At 39.7% G+C, this 23,340-nt stretch overlaps 1 protein-coding gene and 1 long non-coding RNA gene across 2 annotated transcripts; both read left to right on the top strand.

The window, feature by feature from the left end:
* Nucleotides 1-12,799: 12,799 nt before the first annotated feature.
* LOC307148519 (scavenger receptor cysteine-rich domain-containing protein DMBT1-like) lies at nucleotides 12,800-20,728 on the top strand (the record flags this gene model as incomplete). The annotated part of the gene is made up of 10 exons (XM_079854129.1): nucleotides 12,800-12,842; nucleotides 14,120-14,270; nucleotides 14,428-14,612; nucleotides 15,082-15,226; nucleotides 15,383-15,567; nucleotides 19,268-19,418; nucleotides 19,776-19,987; nucleotides 20,141-20,316; nucleotides 20,437-20,688; nucleotides 20,720-20,728. The coding sequence occupies 10 exons, from the start codon at nucleotides 12,800-12,802 to the stop codon at nucleotides 20,726-20,728; spliced, it is 1,509 nt and encodes a 502-aa protein (XP_079710255.1).
* On the top strand, nucleotides 20,726-21,432 carry LOC307148179. The gene is made up of 3 exons (XR_013819421.1): nucleotides 20,726-20,828; nucleotides 20,987-21,249; nucleotides 21,339-21,432. It is a non-coding gene; the product is annotated as an uncharacterized lncRNA (long non-coding RNA).
* The last annotated feature ends 1,908 nt before the right edge of the window (nucleotides 21,433-23,340 follow it).

Below are 23,340 nucleotides of genomic sequence, written 5' to 3'. Positions count from 1 at the left end.
CAAAGAGCAGCCATTAAAGTCACCCAGAATAAGTTTGGGAGTATCTGGGGACGCTGTCTCTAATTCTTGTATATGGTGATATATCGCATCTGCAGCCTCTTTATAGTTTGCGTCAGGGGGAATATACACTAGACATACGAATAGTTGCCCAAACTCTCGCGGTAAATAAGTAGGTCTTAAGGAAACTGATAAGAGTTCTAAGTTTGGGGAATTGATGGTGTGTCTGATGATATGGTGTCTACACCACTTGTTGTTTATATACATACATAGTCCTCCACCAATCGATTTCCCCGTAGCTTCTTGTTCTCTATCAAGTCTTAACGGTGTACCAAAGCCAGGTAGGGAAACACTGTCATCATTCACTGTATGATTTAGCCAAGTCTCACTAAAACATAACAGACAACTGTCTCTGAATTCATACCTGTATTGCGTGGAGGCATGAAGTTCATCTAATTTGTTCCTTAGCGATCTCACATTAGAGAGGACTATAGTTGGAAGTGGAGGTTTAAATCCTCTTGCACGAACGCGGCGTTTAATTCCTCCTCTCGAACCACGCTTTCTCTTTGTCCTGTCAAGTTGCTGCTCAGTTGGACGTAGGCATTCCAAAGGAAAGTCTGTTGGAGGTGTCCACTGCAGCTGTGTTGCTAAGCCCAGCTGAAGTAGTTGATGTCTGCCGTAGGTTATCCTAAATGGCTCAGCATTGATGGAGGAGGGAGAGGAGTAGTTGATGGAGGGAGAGGAGTAGATGATGGAGGGAGAGGAGTAGATGGAGGAGGGAGAGGAGTAGTTGATGGAGGGAGAGGAGTAGATGGAGGAGGGAGAGGAGTAGGCTAGATGATGGAGGGAGATGAGTAGTTGATGGAGGGAGAGGAGTAGTTGATGGAGGGAGAGGAGTAGATGATGGAGGGAGAGGAGTAGATGGAGGAGGGAGAGGAGTAGTTGATGGAGGGAGAGGAGTAGATGATGGAGGTAGAGGAGTAGTTGATGGAAGGAGATGAGTAGATGGAGGAGGGAGAGGAGTAGTTGATGGAGGGAGAGGAGTAGATGATGGAGGGAGAGGAGTAGATGGAGGAGGGAGAGGAGTAGTTGATGGAGGGAGAGGAGTAGATGATGGAGGTAGAGGAGTAGTTGATGGAGGGAAAGGAGTAGTTGATAGAGGGAGAGGAGTAGATGGAGGAGGGAGAGGAGTAGTTGATGGAGGGAGAGGAGTAGATGAAGGAGGGAGAGGAGTAGATGGAGGAGGGAGAGGAGTAGTTGATGGAGGGAGAGGAGTAGATGATGGAGGGAGAGGAGTAGATGGAGGAGGGAGAGGAGTAGTTGATGGAGGGAGAGGAGTAGATGATGGAGGTAGAGGAGTAGTTGATGGAAGGAGATGAGTAGATGGAGGAGGGAGAGGAGTAGTTGATGGAGGGAGAGGAGTAGATGATGGAGGGAGAGGAGTAGATGATGGAGGGAGAGGAGTAGATGATGGAGGGAGAGGAGTAGATGGAGGAGGGAGAGGAGTAGTTGATGGAGGGAGAGGAGTAGATTATGGAGGTAGAGGAGTAGTTGATGGAAGGAGATGAGTAGATGGAGGAGGGAGAGGAGTAGTTGATGGAGGGAGAGGAGTAGATGATGGAGGGAGAGGAGTAGATGGAGGAGGGAGAGGAGTAGTTGATGGAGGGAGAGGAGTAGATGATGGAGGTAGAGGAGTAGTTGATGGAGGGAAAGGAGTAGTTGATAGAGGGAGAGGAGTAGATGGAGGAGGGAGAGGAGTAGTTGATGGAGGGAGAGGAGTAGATGAAGGAGGGAGAGGAGTAGATGGAGGAGGGAGAGGAGTAGTTGATGGAGGGAGAGGAGTAGATGATGGAGGGAGAGGAGTAGATGGAGGAGGGAGAGGAGTAGTTGATGGAGGGAGAGGAGTAGATGATGGAGGTAGAGGAGTAGTTGATGGAAGGAGATGAGTAGATGGAGGAGGGAGAGGAGTAGTTGATGGAGGGAGAGGAGTAGATGATGGAGGGAGAGGAGTAGATGATGGAGGGAGAGGAGTAGTTGATGGAGGGAGAGGAGTAGATGGAGGAGGGAGAGGAGTAGTTGATGGAGGGAGAGGAGTAGTTGATGGAGGGAGAGGAGTAGATGGAGGAGGGAGAGGAGTAGATGGAGGAGGGAGAGGAGTAGATGGAGGAGGGAGAGGAGTAGTTGATGGAGGGAGAGGAGTAGATGATGGAGGGAGAGGAGTAGATGGAGGAGGGAGAGGAGTAGTTGATGGAGGGAGAGGAGTAGATGATGGAGGGAGAGTAGTAGTTGATGGAGGGAGAGGAGTAGATGGAGGAGGGAGAGGAGTAGTTGATGGAGGGAGAGGAGTAGTTGATGGAGGGAGAGGAGTAGATGGAGGAGGGAGAGGAGTAGTTGATGGAGGCAGAGGAGTAGATGGAGGAGGGAGAGGAGTAGATGGAGGAGGGAGAGGAGTAGATGGAGGAGGGAGAGGAGTAGTTGATGGAGGGAGAGGAGTAGATGATGGAGGGAGAGGAGTAGATGGAGGAGGGAGAGGAGTAGTTGATGGAGGGAGAGGAGTAGATGATGGAGGGAGAGGAGTAGTTGATGGAGGGAGAGGAGTAGATGGAGGAGGGAGAGGAGTAGTTGATGGAGGGAGAGGAGTAGATGGAGGAGGGAGAGGAGTAGATGGAGGAAGGAGAGGAGTAGATGGAGGAGGGAGAGGAGTAGTTGATGGAGGGAGAGGAGTAGATGATGGAGGTAGAGGAGTAGTTGATGGAAGGAGATGAGTAGATGGAGGAGGGAGAGGAGTAGTTGATGGAGGGAGAGGAGTAGATGATGGAGGGAGAGGAGTAGATGGAGGAGGGAGAGGAGTAGTTGATGGAGGGAGAGGAGTAGATGATGGAGGTAGAGGAGTAGTTGATGGAGGGAGAGGAGTAGTTGATAGAGGGAGAGGAGTAGATGGAGGAGGGAGAGGAGTAGTTGATGGAGGGAGAGGAGTAGATGGAGGAGGGAGAGGAGTAGATGGAGGAGGGAGGAGTAGTTGATGGAGGGAGAGGAGTAGATGATGGAGGGAGAGGAGTAGATGGAGGAGGGAGAGGAGTAGTTGATGGAGGGAGAGGAGTAGATGATGGAGGTAGAGGAGTAGTTGATGGAAGGAGATGAGTAGATGGAGGAGGGAGAGGAGTAGTTGATGGAGGGAGAGGAGTAGATGATGGAGGGAGAGGAGTAGTTGATGGAGGGAGAGGAGTAGATGGAGGAGGGAGAGGAGTAGTTGATGGAGGGAGAGGAGTAGATGATGGAGGGAGAGGAGTAGATGGAGGAGGGAGAGGAGTAGTTGATGGAGGGAGAGGAGTAGATGATGGAGGTAGAGGAGTAGTTGTTGGAGGGAGAGGAGTAGATGATGGAGGGAGAGGAGTAGTTGATGGAAGGAGATGAGTAGATGGAGGAGGGAGAGGAGTAGTTGATGGAAGGAGATGAGTAGATGGAGGAGGGAGAGGAGTAGTTGATGGAAGGAGATGAGTAGATGGAGGAGGGAGAGGAGTAGTTGATGTAGGGAGAGGAGTAGATGGAGGAGGGAGAGGAGTAGATGGAGGAGGGAGAGGAGTAGTTGATGGAAGGAGATGAGTAGATGGAGGAGGGAGAGGAGTAGTTGATGGAGGGAGAGGAGTAGTTGATGGAGGGAGAGGAGTAGATGGATCAGGACAAGATGGATCAAGAATGTGTGCTGGATTGTGTGGATCGCCCGTGACTGACTGTATTCGTCGTGCGACTGCATGCACTGAAAAGTTTATATATATAAATATATATATAGGCCTATATATACATACATTATATATGCATTTTTCAATACTTTTGAGCTGCTGTTGTTGAAAACTAGGCTACTATATTTAGGGTTTGGAACATTGGGACATGCAGTCCCATTTTTGGCATGCTGTGTTTAAGCATTTGTAAATAAGGCGAAGAAAGATCATGATTTTGGTATTGAGTAAGCTTAAAGAAAATTTAAACATTTTAGAAGCGTGTTAATTGACTGCATATCGTGTGAAAAACATGATTTTTTTTAAATTGACTACAGATTGGACAAAAGGATGTTAGCAATTGCAAAAAACTGTAGGATAAACTGATTCGCTTGAATGAATCAGACTTTTCAATGCCACGGAGATAGCAGTTTAGAACAAACCGATTCCCTATAGGATGAATCAAACTTTCCAAATGAAAGAAGGAAGACCAAACTGATGATTTACAAAAATAAATCTGACTTGCCATGGCTACATACGAGACGAGACCCGACAGTGAGGTTGTTTAGAAACAGTAAAGTAACACAAAAGTAAATTTAAAATAAGGATCGTTGCGCTACACACTAAGCGTTGCAAACAGTAGCTTGTAGCTTGTTAAAAACAGTTTTGAAAGAAGCTTCTCTTCTCAAATCTATATGTGGTAGGAGTGTCACCATCACAGTGTTTTGTGTTGTACACCACAAGCTGAATCTTGCAGAATGTCAATATCAATGTCACGTATAGCACTATTAAAACAACACATGTTGACCAATGTGCTTTACATCATCTCAGTAAGATAGAATGAAAATTATCATCAAAAGGATGAATAAGCCATGGCAAACAAATGTGTCTTAAGTTGTACTTTAAAGACAAGTACAGAGTCATTGTCCCTAAAACGTAATGGTACGTAGGCTATTCCAAAGTATTGGCGCTACTACCCCAAATGCACGATCCCCTTTCTGGTTTAACTTAGTCCTTGGAATTTTCAGCAAATTTTGAGTTGATGATCTCAAAGTTCTTCCTGTCTGATACTCCATTAACAGATCTGATAAATAAGTCGGTGTAAAGCCATGAAGAGATTTATACACCAATAAAAGAAGTTTGAAATCAATCCTATATTGTACAGGGAGCCAATGTAAAAAGACCAAGGACGGAGTGATGTGTTCACGTTTTTTAATATTCGTTAATAATCTCACTATTCTTTAGAAGCTCTTTACCCACAGATCTCAAGGCTATGTTGTTATTACCGTGGAAGAAATCATCACTCTAATGTGGACAAATTATCTATGTGGATCAGTGACGGCATTGGATGCTGCATAATATTGATCTGATTCATTCTAGCCAAAGGTTCGTCCTAGACCCTTCCCTTATATATAGCTTCCTCTAAGTAAAACAAATGTGACATTAAAAATACTGATCATTGCTTTGTTTTTACTCGTACCGGTCACCGGTAATCGTTCCGCACATTGCATTCATGAACAGCAGGAAGAAGAAGTTTCCGAGATGAAGTTTAATGACAAATATCCAAAAGGCATGCTAATAGGCAGGGAAACACACACAGGGTAACGGTGATTGGACAGAGAATGAATGGGAGGGACCAACTTATATAGCAAACATAAATGAGGATTATTAATATAACACAGCTGACATATATGAACTAATAATGAGGAGTGGGAAAACTGAACAAACTGAAAACATGATGAACATGAAAAGAAAAAGTCTATGATAATGAAACTAACTGAACTGGTGACAACAGGCGCAAAATAAAATTATTATGTATCTATTTGTAATATACTCTTGGTAATGGGAGAATATCTTTATGATGGATCAATATCCTGGAGCCTGAAACTACATATTGTGGAAATGACACAGCTGAAAGTTGTATTAATTTATGGATATAGCCTATCTGTTGACACAAAGTTTGCGATAATGGTGTGATCAGAGATTGCAGTATAGGCCTTAAAGATAATTCAAAATTGCATTTACTTCAAATAGTGCTGTGGCTGTTAGCTGTTCAAAAAAAAAAATTTTATAACTAGAAATATGTTTTGAAATCTACTTCTTTACTTATCTCCTTATTCATATTTTTGTCAAGTATTTTTGTAAGGTAATGAAAACTTTGACTGAAAGTATGTTTACAATATCTTTAACATGATCACTCCATAATCTCAAACTTTGTGTCAACAGAAATATCCATAAATTAATACAGTTGAGAGTAATAATGAAAGTTGCATAATATTCAGCTGTGTCTTTTCCACGATTTTGCTTCTCTATAGATTATTGCAGCACAGGCTCCAGGATATTAATGTGTCATAAGGAAATCCCCCTTATGATGGTTTTGACTATAAAAGTCATGATTGACATTTTGAAGACAAACTTGATCAGAAGAGAAAGATGGAAGCGCTGACTCTCCTTCTCTGTCTGCTTCTCACTGCCTATCAAGGTAAGAGAAAATCACTGGAAAAATCTTTGATAACACTTTATTTTACAGTGTCCTTGTTACATGTTACATGTACTACCATAGTAATAACAGTAAATTATGTATAATTACATGCAACTAACTCTCAACCAAATCCTAATTCTACCCTAACCCTATAGTAAGTGCATGTAGTTGCTTAATATTACTAAGTACTTAAATATATAACTGTAACAATGACACCTTAAAATAAAGTGTAACCAAATCTTTTTATGGAAAACGCCTGCCTGCTTGAACATCATGTGTTTTGCTTAAATGATTAATTTCTATTATAATTTCTCAGTTCGTAGAGCTGGCTCTGCAGAGATTACATGTAATACATTGCACATACTGTGCAAAAAAGACAAGTTTTACATTACATTAACTGTTATGTCTATATGTCATATTCTAGCAGATACGTTTGGTTCATGGACAACAGGTAAATCTATCTATCTATTTATCTATCTATCTATCTGTCTGTCTGTCTGTCTATCTTTCTATCTATTTATCTATCTATCTATCTATCTATCTATCTATCTATCTATCTATCGAAATAGGTCATCTGAGGAACATTTGGGATGAGTTTGGTAACAGAGTACTATCATATAACATATAGTACAAATTATAATAATGACAGTTCTTCAAAATAAGATTATTTTTTATTATGCTAGATAGAAAATATCTTTTTGCAATGATAGTCTGATTTGTTACCACCATTGTGTCATGGACAACAGGTAAATGTCATTTAACATTATACATTATATTGAGTAGAACATGGCTGTCTTATGCATGTTTTTATACAATGTTGAAACATCAATCAATATTATATTTTTATTTTGTTTTAGGTGACTGGCTGTATTCCACCGAAGGTTCTCCTTGTATCTGTCTGGGGTTTTTTTTAGATAATTTTATGTTTTAATTTGTGACTCTGCTTTTATTCTGTTGTTTTCCATGTTTATGTTCAGAACAATGTGGTGGCAATCTGACAGACTGGATGGGTGAATTTTTCAGCCCCCGATACCCAAATAATTACTCTAATAATGTACAATGCACGTGGACCATTCATAGCACAGGGAACAAGACCGTGGGATTGACCTTTGCCGATGTTGAGTAGGACATCACTCTTCCCTTTTTCTTATTTGTCATTGCTAGTGTCAGAATGTTTTTAAAATGTTTTTGTGAAGTATTTTGTAAACACTTAAATATTCTTAATTTAAAAAAAAGAAGAAAAAAAAAGATTACATTTGCATGTTTCTCTCTCGGATCTGCTTGCTAGTTTGGAAACGTGCTGTGATTACATCAGAGTATATGATGGTCCTTCCACCCTCCACCCTTTACTGGGAGAAATACGAGAGTACAGGAACAAATCAAGCTACTTCAAATCAAGCAACAATGATCTGACTGTGCTATTCTACAGTGATGCAAGTGTACCAAGTAGAGGATTTCATGCAAACTGGGTCTTTTTGGGTAAGTGGTTAAAAGAAATGAATAGAACTTGATCTATGATATACCATAAATTTCAGCCTCTCCTAGTTTGTGATGTGAAATTTCTAGTTATTCTCTTTTTATCCTGTTTTCCATCTCTAGGTGAAGAATCATGTGGTGGCAATCTGACAGATTGGATGGGTGAATTTTTCAGCCCTCGATACCCTAATAACTACGTTAATAATGCACGATGCACGTGGACCATTCATAGCACAGGGAACAGGACTGTGTCATTGACCTTCACCGACGTTGAGTAGGACATTTGAATTCTCTGATATATAAACTGAGAATACTAAAAATGTGTAACTTTCAGATTTCCCTTTTTTTCAAGAAAACATTGCTACACTATATAAATATGGTGGAGAAAGTAATACATTTGCATGTGTTTCCGCTCTCTGCTTGCTAGTTTAGAGAAGTGCTGTGATTACATCAAAGTGTATGATGGTCCTTCTACCCTCCACGCCTTACTGGGAGAAATACGAGAGTACAGGAACCAGTCTTTCAAATCCAGCTACAATGATCTGACTGTGCTTTTCTACAGTGATCACAGTATAACAAGGAGAGGATTTCATGCAAACTGGGTCTTTGTAGGTATGTGATTCAAAGAGATCAACAGAACTTGATCAATGATATTATGAATTTCAGTAACACTTTATTTTGATGGTCCCTTTTGAACATTCTGTTGACTATAAGTACATTTGCAACTACATGTCAACTAACTCTCATTAGAGTATTAGTAGACTGTCTGCTTAATATCTGCCAACTCTTTATTGTGATAATCCTCCAACAGACATTCTACTGACTATAAGTAACTTTGCCACTACATGTAAACTTATTTTAACCCTAACCCTACCAGTCTACTAATACTCTACTGACACCCTAATGAGAGTATAGACATGTACTGTAGGTGCAACATTTCTTATAGTCAACAGAATATGTTAAAGGGACCATCAAAATAAAGAGAAACCTGAATTTCAATCTTTTCCTAGTTTGCTATGTCATATTTCGAGTCATTCTCTTATAATAACAGTCGTGACTATCTTTTTATCCTGTTTTACATGGGTGAAGAATCATGCGGTGGCAATCTGACAGATTCAATTGGTGAATTTTTTAGCCCCCGGTACCCCAATAACTACCCTGATTATTCACAATGCACGTGGACCATTCATAGCAGAGGGAACAGGACTGTGTCACTGACCTTCACCGATGTTGAGTAGGACATTTGAATTCTCTGATATTGAAACTGAGAATACTAAAAATGTGCAACTTTCAGATTTCTTTTGTCAAAGAAAACATTGCTACAAAATTAAGTTTTATGTAACAAAGTTCGGGAGGAGCACGTTCAAGTAATCAACCAATCAGCACAAGAGGAAGCCGGTATAAATAAAGCCTTTCCTCACCTCTGTCTCATGTCAAGGTTCACAGCAACCCTCCACCACCCCATCACCTCACTCTCGGCTGGTTTCTATCCCAGTAAAAAGGGGGAGTACTCTGGGTTTCGGGCCAAATTCCGAGCTCGGAGCCCTCCCCCGGACAGCATGCCAAATACGCTTAAAATACTACATCTAATTTCATGTACGTGTGAACTCGTGAAATACTAATATGGTGGACAAACCATACATTTGCATGTGTTTTCTCTCTTTTCCGCCTACTAGTTTAGAAAAGTGCTGTGATTACATCAGAGTATATGATGGTCCTTCTACCCTCCACCCTTTACTGGACGAAATACGAGAGTACAGGAACCAGTCTTTCAAATCAAGCAACAATGATCTGACTGTGCTATTCTACAGTGATGCAAATGTAACAAATAGAGGATTTCATGCAAACTGGGTCTTTTTGGGTAAGTGATTAAAAGAAATAGTAACACTTTAGAATACTGTATCTTACTTACTGCATAACTTATAAGGAATTATTGAAGTACTAATAGGTAATTCTTCATTAACTACTTCTTCACTATTGTTAACTACTAAAGAAGTTGTGTTAACTAATCAGTATGTAATATCATTTTATTGTTGTGTTAAGTAACAGTTAGTTAATCAATAACTAATGAATTCTGTCATACCTCCCTATGAGCTATTATTAATTATCTACTAATTAAGGTTCAAGAAAAATAACTAAGAAGTAACTAACATACAATGCCGATATGGTGCATTTCTTCAGCGAAATACAGGTTTGTGTACGTTTTATTGAATCTATAAAATCATTACTGTGCTATAAATCATGTTATTTTATGCAAGGCAACATACAAGGACACAATGTCAGTTAGCTAGCTAACGAGTCTGTCTTTTTTGCGTGATGGAAACGCCTGATTCCTTGCATAAAACAAATGTTTTTATTTCTAAAAATCCTAAAACATCAGATGTTAAAATATGTTCTTAGAGCTGTGCACTGTTTGTTTATGGGCAGGTTATGGAGTCAGTAACAGCATATTTTGGCTATGAGTGAAACGCAGGGCGGCGGTCTGGTAATTCTTTATTAATTACTAATGAGTTCCCTATATTTTCACTTTAGAATACGGCTTCAGGGTAAAAGTAGCCTAATTCCTGGATAATTATTTGATAGTTCTTTATTAATTACAAATGGGTTTCCTATATTTTCACTTTAGAATACTGTATCAGGTTCTAAGTAATTCCTGAAGAATTATCTAATAATTCTTTATTAATTACTAATAAGTTCCCTATATTTTCACTTTAGAATACTGTTTCAGGTTAAAAGTAGCCTAATTCCTGGATAATTATTTGATAGTTCTTTATTAATTACTAATCAGGTTATAAGTAATTCCTGTAGAATTATTTGACAATTATTTATGAATTACTAATAAGCTCCCTTTCAGTTTCCCTCAGTCGTTGCCTCAAATACATGAATTTACTCAATGGCATATGCTGAGGAAAACAGACACACACTTTACAGGTAGCCTATATAAAATATAAAAAAACTAATCTGAGGTAAGTTGAGTGGGGTTCCTTTCTGAAGTTGATTTCTTACAGAACACACTCAAAAAACCACACAAGTAAAAACCTCTTTAACATTGTATGCATTTGTTAAAATTGTATTTTCATAATACTACTTCTATTAATAACATTAGTAAATAAGGAAGGTCACAACTCAATGTAGTTTGTATGACTGTTCATTAGTTACTTCTTAATTATTCTTCTTGAACCTTAATTAGTAGATAATTAATAGTAGTTCTTCAGGCGGTATGACAGAGTTAATTAGTTATTGATTAACTAACTGTTACTTAACACAATCATAAAATTATTTTACATACTGATTAGTTAACACTTCTTCCTTAGTAGTTAACAGTAGTGAATAACTAGTTAATGAAGAATTACCTATTAGTTCTTCAATAATTCCTTATAAGTTATGCCTAATTTATACTTCTGCGTCGAACTTACGCCGTAGCTACGTCGTAGGTTGTGTGTAGCGCGCGTACCCTTCGGCGTACCCTGACGTGCACCTCTCCAAAAATGTAACAACGCGTCAACTCTACGCGGACGCAAGCGCTGTGATTGGTCTGCTAGGACCGCTCCCTCGGGTTTCACATGCTCCCTCTGCGCGCGTGAACTCGGACAACGACGCAGAAGTATAAATGAAAACCAACGCGTTGCCTACAGCGTAGAGGCTCCGGCGTAGGTCTGACGCAGAAGTATAAATACTGTTCGATACAGTATTCTAAAGTGTTACCAAAGAAATGAACAGAACTTGATCTATGATATACTGTACCATGAATTTCAGCCTCTCCTAGTTTGCGATGTGAAATTTCTTGTCATTCTCTCATACAGTTGTGACTATCTTTTTATCCTGTTTTCCATCTCTAGGTGAAGAATCATGTGGTGGCTATCTGACAGATTCGATGGGTGAATTTTTCAGCCCCCGATACCCTAATAACTACGTTAATAATGCACGATGCACGTGGACCATTCATAGCACAGGGAACAGGACTGTGTCATTGACCTTCACCGACGTTGAGTAGGACACTATTTGATTTTCTTAATTTTGGAACTGAGAATACTAAAAATGTGTAACTTTCAGATTTCCCTTTTTTTCAAGAAAACATTGCTACACTATATAAATATGGTGGAGAAAGTAATACATTTGCATGTGTTTCCGCTCTCTGCTTGCTAGTTTAGAGAAGTGCTGTGATTACATCAAAGTGTATGATGGTCCTTCTACCCTCCACGCCTTACTGGGAGAAATACGAGAGTACAGGAACCAGTCTTTCAAATCCAGCTACAATGATCTGACTGTGCTTTTCTACAGTGATCACAGTATAACAAGGAGAGGATTTCATGCAAACTGGGTCTTTGTAGGTATGTGATTCAAAGAGATCAACAGAACTTGATCAATGATATTATGAATTTCAGTAACACTTTATTTTGATGGTCCCTTTTGAACATTCTGTTGACTATAAGTAAATTTGCAACTACATGTCAACTAACTCTCATTAGAGTATTAGTAGACTGTCTGCTTAATATCTGCCAACTCTTTATTGTGATAATCCTCCAACAGACATTCTACTGACTATAAGTAACTTTGCCACTACATGTAAACTTATTTTAACCCTAACCCTACCAGTCTACTAATACTCTACTGACACCCTAATGAGAGTATAGACATGTACTGTAGGTGCAACATTTCTTATAGTCAACAGAATATGTTAAAGGGACCATCAAAATAAAGAGAAACCTGAATTTCAATCTTTCCTAGTTTGCTATATTCCGAGTCATTCTCTTATAATAACAGTCGTGGATATCTTGTTTTACATCTGAAGAATCATGTGGTGGCAATCTGACAGATTCGATGGGTGAATTTGTTAGCCCCCGGTACCCTAATAACTACCCTGATTATTCACAATGCACGTGGACCATTCATAGCACAGGGAACAGGACTGTGTCACTGACCTTCACCGATGTTGAGTAGGACATTTAAATTCTCTGATATTGAAACTGAGAATACTAAAAATGTGCAACTTTCAGATTTCCTTTGTCAAAGAAAACATTGCTACACAATACTAATATGGTGGACAAACCATAATTACATTTGCATGTGTTTCTCTCTTTTCCGCCTGCTAGTTTAGAGAAGTGCTGTGATTACATCAGAGTATATGATGGTCCTTCTACCCTCCACCCTTTACTGGACGAAATACGAGAGTACAGGAACCAATCTTTCAAATCAAGCAACAATGATCTGACTGTGCTATTCTACAGTGATGCAAGTGTAACAAGAAGAGGATTTCATGCAAACTGGGTCTTTTTGGGTAAGTGATTAAAAGAAATGAACAGGGCTGCGTTCTCCGATAACGTTGTCTCTTAGCGCGCTACGAAGACTCAAAAGGTACACCTTAACTACAGGTATACCTTTCCTACGTGTGTTCTCCGAACTATACCTTAGGATGTTGCTTAAGGTAAACCTTCTTAAGTTCGACCTTAGCAGGCGCTGTCCATGGTGGAGGCGCTGAATAGGTTGATATCGATGCCTCGATGATCGATTGTGCGCTCTTTCCTTCACAGCGGTATAGGTAAAGTATTGAGAAAACAATGTTCTTTATAAAGAAGCGTTTTAGAAATAGTACAAACTGCATTTATCGGGGCTCAGTGAAATATGTACATGCAGAAATAAATATGAGTATGTGTTTATAATTTAGCAAGTGTGCAATCCCAAACCCTTACGGCCATAAGTGTGTTAATGTTCTCCACAACGTATGCTGATTATCCACCAGCCATGTAGTTGACATACACTAACTGGCTCCGCGGACGGCGCCGTCTTTGATTTAAAACAAGTACTCGCTGTCTTGCTGCCATATAGTTTGTGTAAACTCATCTTTCTTTATATAGACTCCTAAGCCTTTTCTGTCAAATGGTTCACCAGCTGATGTGCCTTAGGATAGTAATTAAAAAAGCTAACAACCATTAGTGTATGGAAACTTTATTAATGAAAACACTTCCATACACTGGGTGTAGGCTATAACAACTTAAGTATTTTATGTGTAAAATTTTAAAGTAAAGTAAAAATGTAATTTTAATACTAAATCAGATTTTATATTAAATGTTCATATAAAATTGTCTATGTGTAATTAAACTACGATGTAAAAAAGCTTTTTGCGTAGTGGTGGCCACTAGCGGTATGAACCGTCAGCAGCGATAAGGTATAGCTAAGAGCGCTCCAGACCAACCTTACGAACGTATGACTTACAGAAGGTATACTTAACTAAGAAGGTTTCGGAAACCACGTATTAACGATAAGGTACTTCTTAAGGTACAACTTAAGAACGACGTAGCGTTAAGGTAGTTTCGGAGAACGCAGCCCAGAACTTGATCTATGATATACTGTACCATGAATTTCAGCCTCTCCTAGTTTGCGATGTGAAATTTCTAGTCATTCTCTCATACAGTTGTGACTATCTTTTTATCCTGTTTTCCATCTCTAGGTGAAGAATCATGTGGTGGCAATCTGACAGATTCGATGGGTGAATTTTTCAGCCCCCGATACCCTAATAACTACGTTAATAATGCACGATGCACGTGGACCATTCATAGCACAGGGAACAGGACTGTGTCATTGACCTTCACCGACGTTGAGTAGGACACTATTTGATTTTCTTAATTTTGGAACTGAGAATACTAAAAATGTGTAACTTTTAAGATTTCCCTTTTTTTCAAGAAAACATTGCTACACTATATAAATATGGTGGAGAAAGTAATACATTTGCATGTGTTTCCGCTCTCTGCTTGCTAGTTTAGAGAAGTGCTGTGATTACATCAAAGTGTATGATGGTCCTTCTACCCTCCACGCCTTACTGGGAGAAATACGAGAGTACAGGAACCAGTCTTTCAAATCCAGCTACAATGATCTGACTGTGCTTTTCTACAGTGATCACAGTATAACAAGGAGAGGATTTCATGCAAACTGGGTCTTTGTAGGTATGTGATTCAAAGAGATCAACAGAACTTGATCAATGATATTATGAATTTCAGTAACACTTTATTTTGATGGTCCCTTTTGAACATTCTGTTGACTATAAGTAACTTTGCAACTACATGTCAACTAACTCTCATTAGAGTATTAGTAGACTGTCTGCTTAATATCTGCCAACTCTTTATTGTGATAATCCTCCAACAGACATTCTACTGACTATAAGTAACTTTGCCACTACATGTAAACTTATTTTAACCCTAACCCTACCAGTCTACTAATACTCTACTGACACTCTAATGAGAGTATAGACATGTACTGTAGGTGCAACATTTCTTATAGTCAACAGAATATGTTAAAGGGACCATCAAAATAAAGAGAAACCTGAATTTCAATCTTTCCTAGTTTGCTATATTCCGAGTCATTCTCTTATAATAACAGTTGTGGATATCTTTTTATCTTGTTTTACATCTGAAGAATCATGTGGTGGCAATCTGACAGATTCGATGGGTGAATTTGTTAGCCCCCGGTACCCCAATAACTACCCTGATTATTCACAATGCACGTGGACCATTCATAGCACAGGGAACAGGACTGTGTCACTGACCTTCACCGATGTTGAGTAGGACATTTAAATTCTCTGATATTGAAACTGAGAATACTAAAAATGTGCAACTTTCAGATTTCCTTTGTCAAAGAAAACATTGCTACACAATACTAATATGGTGGACAAACCATAATTACATTTGCATGTGTTTCTCTCTTTTCCGCCTGCTAGTTTAGAGAAGTGCTGTGATTACATCAGAGTATATGATGGTCCTTCTACCCTCCACCCTTTACTGGACGAAATACGAGAGTACAGGAACCAATCTTTCAAATCAAGCAACAATGATCTGACTGTGCTATTCTACAGTGATGCAAGTGTAACAAGAAGAGGATTTCATGCAAACTGGGTCTTTGTAGGTATGTGATTAAAAGAATAGAACTATCATAGCCGGGACTTTAACTCGGGTCTCCACCATGAGAGTCAGACTCTCAATCCCTGAGCCACTGGAGAATGGTGAACCCATTAGTAAGATACACTTAGAAGAAGTTGAGATGCATAAATTGTAAATTTTTGTAATAGTTCAAGCAATAAAAAATCCATAGCTGGAACAAAACAACAACAACAACAAAACAGCTAAATGTAATTCTCAAATAACAAAACCAGTCCAAAAAGGGCATTCCACAAAAAATATTCCAAAATTTCAAAGATCTTAAAGTAAATAAAATCCAGAGAAAGTCCACAAAAAATAAACAGAGAAAGGTATAATCCAAAGGCAAGATATAATAAAATGTATCAAATGTAAGAGAACACTTACTCAGGCAACTGACTTCAGAACAACTAAACACCAAGCAAAGAAACTAGGAGACAGAGTCACTTAAATACACACAGCTGAATAAGACACGAAATCCATGGAGAGGTGTGACCAGGGTCTTTTAGGTATAGAGAGAGGATGGAGCAACCCCTGAGATGAGCGATGAGAGACCTTCCCCTGATTGCATGTGGGACAGACACTTACAAAGATTTTGGTATCCTCCTTGATGATCAGCCACCAAAACCGTCCCTGGAGGATTTCAAGGGTGCGAGTAGTGCCTGGAACAGCTTTAGGGACACACAAGCAGGTTGGCTGGCTTGTCTGGTTCCCGGGCCTGGGCTTGTCTTACTGTATTTTCAAGTTCCCATCATACAGCGGCCAGCTCGGGATAATGGGTAAGATAGGATCTTCTTGGTTACTGCTTGCGTATACTCAAAACAGTGGATTAGGTTTAATATTTTTGGAGCCAAAATAAACAAACTGGTTGAAGAATAGAGATCGGCGTGCCTGATGAGGGTGGAGTCGATTGACCTGCTGAATGTACTCTAGATTAATGTGGTCAGTGAGTACTTGAAATGGGTGTTTGGCCCCCTCACGCCAATGACTCCATTCTTCCAGCACCAGTTTAACAGCCAGTAACTCCCACATGGTAATTCCTCTCTGTTGGTGTAAGGCAGTATGAAAGGAATACACATGGATGAAGTCTGTTATCCTCCCCCTTCTGGGAAAGCACTGCTTCAAACACCCACATCCGAAGCATCCACCTCCACAACGAAGAGTTTGTCTGGGTCTAGGAGAGTAAGAATGGGTGCTGTAAAGTAAAGTGGAGTTTGAATTCACTGAAGGCCGACTCTACTTCAGGCAAAACCCAGCATTGTTTATTGAGAGCTGATAGGGGAGCCACCACAGAGCTGAAGTTTAGAATTAATTTTCAATAAAAGTTGTCAAAACCAAGAAATCACTGCACCTCCTTCACAGACGGGCCAATCCATGACTGCTTTAACTTTCCGGGATCCATTTGAATATGGCCAGGCTTAATGATGAATCCCAGGAATTGTACTTGGGTCACATGGAATTCACACCTCTCAGGTTTGACATGAGCATGTCTCTAAGGATATCATTTATCAGAGGAGGTACTGAGTGGGTACTTGAGATAGGTGTAGGGGTTCTTGAGACTCGGGAATAGGGTCAGGGTAGCCTGGGTGCCAACCCGAACCCCGCCCACAACATTTTTTGGTCGGGAAGTTCGGTCTGGACTCGATCCGTTGAGGAGTAATTATGCCCGGCTCCCAAAAGGCCGAGCCAATCAAATTGCCAGGGCGGGCTTTAATCGATGATGGACAGATGATCTGCGGTTACGTAATCACCCACGTCACCAAAAAGCGCTTGATTTTAATTAGTTTACAACAAAGACGACTGCAGCTGGAGAATTGAGATTTCACACTTACAAATAAGTCAGATAGAATAAATGCGTATATGAGATTTCACGAGTTCACACAAATAAGTCAGATATGCGTATATGACGTGCTGTCCGAGGAGAGGGCTGTGGGCTCGGTAGCCATACTCCCCCCCATACTTCGGGGTGGTGGAGGGATGCTGAAAAACTGTCAAGGAGTGTTAGGTAAGTTGACAGAGTGAATATGCTTCCTCATGCTGATATAGGGAAACGTTAGACATGGTATTGTTTGATGACAAGTTGATATTGGATTGATTATTTGTATGTGCTCCTCCCGAACTTTGTTTATGAAACATCATGTGTAGATTCCGCCATCGCATCTGTTATAGAAGATATCCACAGCGCATTCATTTTAAAAGAGGAACTGAGAGACGCGACATTTTGTTGGTTGAAAATATGAATGAAGAACATGCGTCATTTACTCCGTTGCTCTGATTGGTTGTAGGTCTATCCAATTGAGTGCAGAGTTTTTTTTTTTCCTGGTTCGGTTGAGACACGCCCTATAATCAAATCTCTATGGAGCAGTATCAGACTCACATTCTGACTAGAATATGAGTATGACGAAGTCAGGCTAGGGTCAGGGGAACTCTGGATCAAATAGGTGACATGATAAGTGGCACCCTAATTGAGGATAGTGCCAGTGGACAAGTCAAGATGAGGGTTATGGTGAAGAAGCCATGGGTGACCATGGATAACAGAGAACTCTGGAGACTGTATCATGTGGAAACACAACTCCTCCTGGTGTTGGTGAATAGAGAGGTGAAGGACAGAGGTAAGAAGGGTTACCTTCCCAGGACCCAGAGGTCTTCCATCCAGTGCAGTAACTGTCAAAGGGGTAGCGAGTGAGTCAGTGGGGATCTGGAGACTCTTAGCAAGACATAAGTCCATAAATGTCCTGGCTAAGAACACTTACTCAGGCAACTGGCTTCAGAACAACTAAACTCCAAGCAAAGAAATTAGGAGACAGAATCACTTAAATGCACACAGCTGAATGTGAACACATGTGAAACACAGCTGACACATGTGAAAATACTAACACTAATTAAAAGTTGAGTAAGCTGGGCACAAGAGCACAATGAGGACCTCTAGAGGCCAAAACATACACAAGCAAAATACTGACAAGAACTTGAACTATACTATGATATTATGAATTTCAACATCTCCTTTTTTGCTATGTCAAATTTCATATTTCATAATTACAGTTGTGACAGTTTTCCATCTCTATGGGAAGAATCATGTGGTGGCTATCTGACAGATTGGATGGGTGAATTTTTCAGCCCCCAATTCCCTAATAACTACATTAATAATGCATGTGGACCATTCATAGCACAGGGAACAGGACCGTGTCATTGACCCTCACCGATGTCTTCACTAATCTGATTGTGTGCGAACTCGTGAATGCTAGTTTGTTGGGCCAAGTAGCTGTTATTTGGTTTACTGTGCAGGTAAATGTTTATAATGTGACCTTAATATATGTATGAGTAGAACATAGCATTGAATAGGTAAAGATTATGGGTGAAAAGTGTGTGTGAAATGTGTCACATGCAGAGTATCTTTAATTGTCACCTGTGAAGTGCCATAGATAATTGAAATGGATAGTGTCACTGAGCTATTACATATTTATTGTAGAACAGATTTGTTAAATTTCGTAAAATATCACCTGGACAATTAACAAATATGGTTTTCAAAATATATGTGCATGGCATCTTTTTGTGAGAATTGGCTACACAAAACCTTTCAAAGTTGATCAACAACTCTCTCCACAGCATCTATTGTGCAAAATTTACCAATTGTGGTGTTTTTCTTCTCTTTTGCTATGCCATGTATTTTGGGGCATTATGATCTCCAGTTTCTCAACCTCAGTGTGGAGGACACCTGTATGAATCTGGGGTGTTTTCCAGTCCAAACTACCCAAACTATTACCATGACAATGCCTACTGTGTGTGGTATATCTCTGCTCAGCAAGGACAGAGGATCTTCTTGTCATTTGCTGATGTGCAGTAAGTGAGAGATCAGCTGTGATTGATTGAATTTTGGTGGAACTAGAGGTGGATCTTAAGTTTGGTGGAACTACTAGTGGTATTTATGTTTGCATCTACAAGCAAACATTACATTTGATTGATGAAAACATCATATTTATACCATATTTTACATATATAATAATCAAATTTTCTTTTAGCATATAATTTAATATATAATTAATAAATTATTGTTTACTGTTATGACCAGTGTTATTATTTGGGGTTTGTTAGAGTTTGTGCAGTACCACTAATGACCTGCGGGTGGGACCATTTATATGGCTTGTTTAATTCAAATGAGGTTAAATGTCTTTAAAGATCTTTTTCTGATTCTTCCAGATTGGAGCGCTGCTGTAACTGTGACTACATCTCTATACATGACGGTTCTTCCACTGGTCATCCACAGCTGGGAAAGGTCTGCTTCAATGATACCACCAACCAGCTGTTTCACTCTTCTTCACGATACCTGACTGTTGTCTTCAGGAGTGACTACTCTGGTGTCAGCCATGGTTTCAAGGCCCATTTCACAAGCTCTCTGACTGCAGATGAAGGTAATACCATGTTAAATAACTAAAATATAACAACTTTTAGATGCTAAACAGCTATAACTATTATAAAACATTCAACACTTTTGTCTTTCCCGGATTTAAAATATATTCTTGCACAAACATTACATTGAGGGGATGAAATTATTTGTATTGCAGGTCATGTGAATTGTTCCTCAGACAACATGGTCATTGTCATTCAAAGGATTTACTTGAGCTCACTTGGGTTAAGTGGAAATGACCTTTATGTGGATGATAATCTTTGCAGACCCAGTATTACCAGTACTGAGGTTGTGTTCAGCTTCCCTCTCGACACATGTGGAACCGCCAAAGAGGTATGATATGTGTGTCAGATCCAGCTTTTAATGCTTGAATTTGCTGTGTTGGGTTAGTAAGCATCATTGAGGAGCATGTTTACCACACAACATCACCTGCCCTCTGTCTCTCTCTCCTAGATGATGAACGGTTATGTGTCCTACACCAACAATGTGCGGGCATCTCAGTCTCAGTCGGGTGAGATCACTCGTCAGTCACAGTTCCTACTACATGTGGGCTGCCGAATGGAGCCGGACACTATGGTCCAGATATTCTACAAGGCCAGGGAGAACATCACTGCCAACATCACAGGAACGGGACGCTTCAATGCCAGCATAGCCTTCTACACCTCCAGCAGTTTCTACCAACAAATTTATGACTCTCCATTTGAAGTGAACCTGAACCAGCCTCTGTATGTTCAAGTCAAGCTAAACAGGCCTGACAACAGCCTGGATCTCTTCCTGGACACCTGTGTAGCATCTCCAAATCCCAATGACTTCAAAAATCGTTCCTACGACCTGCTGCGTGACGGGTGAGACAGTATTAGTAAGAATTATGTTGCTACGTACTGTAGTTCTTGTACTCATTTGCATTAATAGTGAAACTAACTCAATGTGATTGAGTTTGACTATAGTCCAAATTTAGTTATCTTTCAAATCCAAGTAATTTCTCTTATTTTATCTTTTGTAGCTGTCCCAGAGACAACACATATTATTCCTACACCAGCGGTCAGCACTATTATGCTCAGTTCAGTTTCCAAGCTTTCAAGTTCCTCCGGACTCATGCCTACGTGTACCTGCAGTGTAAAGTGATCATCTGCCCTGGTAACGATTACAACTCTCGCTGCCGCCAAGGTTGCCGCTTCCGTCGCAAGAGATCCCTTGACAGCACCTACCACACCAATACTGTGACGCTGGGGCCAATCAAACTCAAAGGTCAGAGGCCAGTAGCAGGTATGTTTTCGAATTAATTTACCTGCCAGTTTTTGATGTATTAACATGGAGCCTTTTACCAATGACTGTCCGGTCACTGTCATTCAAAGCTTGGTGTGAAGGAGTCTGAGAAGTCAAAGGAATGAACTGATCATCTTCTCGATCATCACCTAAAACATTACCAAGCAATCTTTATTAACCAATCAGCAAATTAATCTAAAGACAAGTTGTATTTTTGCAATTCAATAAAGCATTTCTAAACAGCTGTTCTTGTCACTGTTGTCTGCATTCATTGTGCCTCTCTGAAATTAAACAAGATAATGCAAGGTACAAAAGACAATAAAAAAATGATTTCTGTATTAAAATAATTTTTTTGAAGACATAAAGTAATATATATATATATATATATATATATATATATATATATATATATATATATATATATATATATATATCAGGGAGATACATTTAGTTTAGCATAAGCCTTTTAAATTATTTCTTTCTCTCTCTCCCAAGGTTTTTTTTTATTTATTTTTTTTTACTATACTCCATTGTTAATCAATAGGCCTATTTGAAAACTGTTATTCTTACTTCATTGCTATGCCTTTTTTAAAATGGTATAAAACCACATTAATGTGTTTTAAACTAGATTTGAAAAAGATTTTTCCCATTTGTTTATTGTAGATCTCCACCTCTATTCTGTTCCTTTATCCAATAATATCACAATTATATTAGTGTGCGTTTTTGAATGAACAATCCCAAATAAGGTGAAAAAAAAGAAAACATAAACTACGGATTGAAAAACAAAAAATCGAAATCGCCCCCTGTACCCTTAGAAAGAGCACTATTTGGGAGAACAGCCATTTGTAGTGGTGTCTGAAAACATAGTGGACATTATAGAATAACTCTGATTCAGATACTTATGAACAGATACTCATTCAATCCCACAATGCACCGCAATACCGAGATTGCATGTAGGGTGCTTCTCAAATGAAAGGTTGAGCTTCCCTGCAGAATTGCTGATCACCAGAATAAGGTATGTTTTGCATGCTGGGACCAGCTTGGGATGCTGGTGTGCTGATGAACCAGCATATGTTGTCTTTTGAGTACTGGTATGATCCCAGCAAGACCACAACAAAACTTGCTTATGTGTTACATAAAACGTTTCCTAGTTTGTGTTCATAGTTACAGACCAAGTCAATTTTCTAAATTAATTTGAATCAATTATTTAATAAAGAAAAACGCATGTTGCTGGTACAAAGTAAAATCCTCAGTGTTAAACAAACACTGTTTAGTTTTAATATGGTCCCAATCTATAGAGAGTTAGCCTGGGAAAACCCAGACAATTTATGGCAAATTCAGATTTGCTCGATAAGTAGTCTGGCAAAGAGCTCATTCAAGCCCATTTCCATGGCCTAGAAATCGCGGCACCAATCAGAAACGTTGAGGCGGGCTTTACACAATGACGATCGCTCTGATTGGTTTTAGGTCTATCCAGTTGTGCCCAGAGGCATTTGAGCGACGTCAGTTCAACTTTTAAATGCATTATTATATTCAAATTGCAAACACATGAGGACAGTCTCCATGAAAGACCCACTGGCAGATGAACGTGCTACTACATTTCCCTCCGAAACGGTAGGAAATTAAATTAGATTTAATAGAGGATTTTAACTGTGACAGATATTTGACAGGGCAGTTTAAGTGACAGGATGCACGTGACAGATCCGTCCGATAAAGATGACGAAGTAGTATGTCCCAAAGCTTGCCTACTTTTTTGCTACACATTCAAAAGTAAATACCTTTTCTTCACAAAAAGAGTACATACTTTTATGGCGTAGTGTAACTTAGGCGAATTGGGACGCAGCTTTACACGATGACGATCGCTCTTGACGAGGCATTTGAGCGACGTACGTTGGTGACGCCCCTTTGGAAATGATTTGTCTATGGAGCTTTGCCAGACCATAACTCAGTTACTACTGAGAATGGTCTGGTTTTAACCAGGCTAATAGAGAGTAAAAGTAACACCAAAGCAATGTTGCAGTAAGTGAAATAAAGTAGATTTACTCTACAAGTGATGATTGAGCAGTGACGAACACCTGCAGTTAACAAGCA

Source organism: Squalius cephalus, assembly GCF_949319135.1.
Source record: "Squalius cephalus genome assembly, chromosome: 20".
Taxonomy (NCBI): domain Eukaryota; kingdom Metazoa; phylum Chordata; class Actinopteri; order Cypriniformes; family Leuciscidae; genus Squalius; species Squalius cephalus.
Note: the sequence above shows the minus strand (reverse complement) of the source record. Positions and strands in the feature narration are given on the sequence as shown.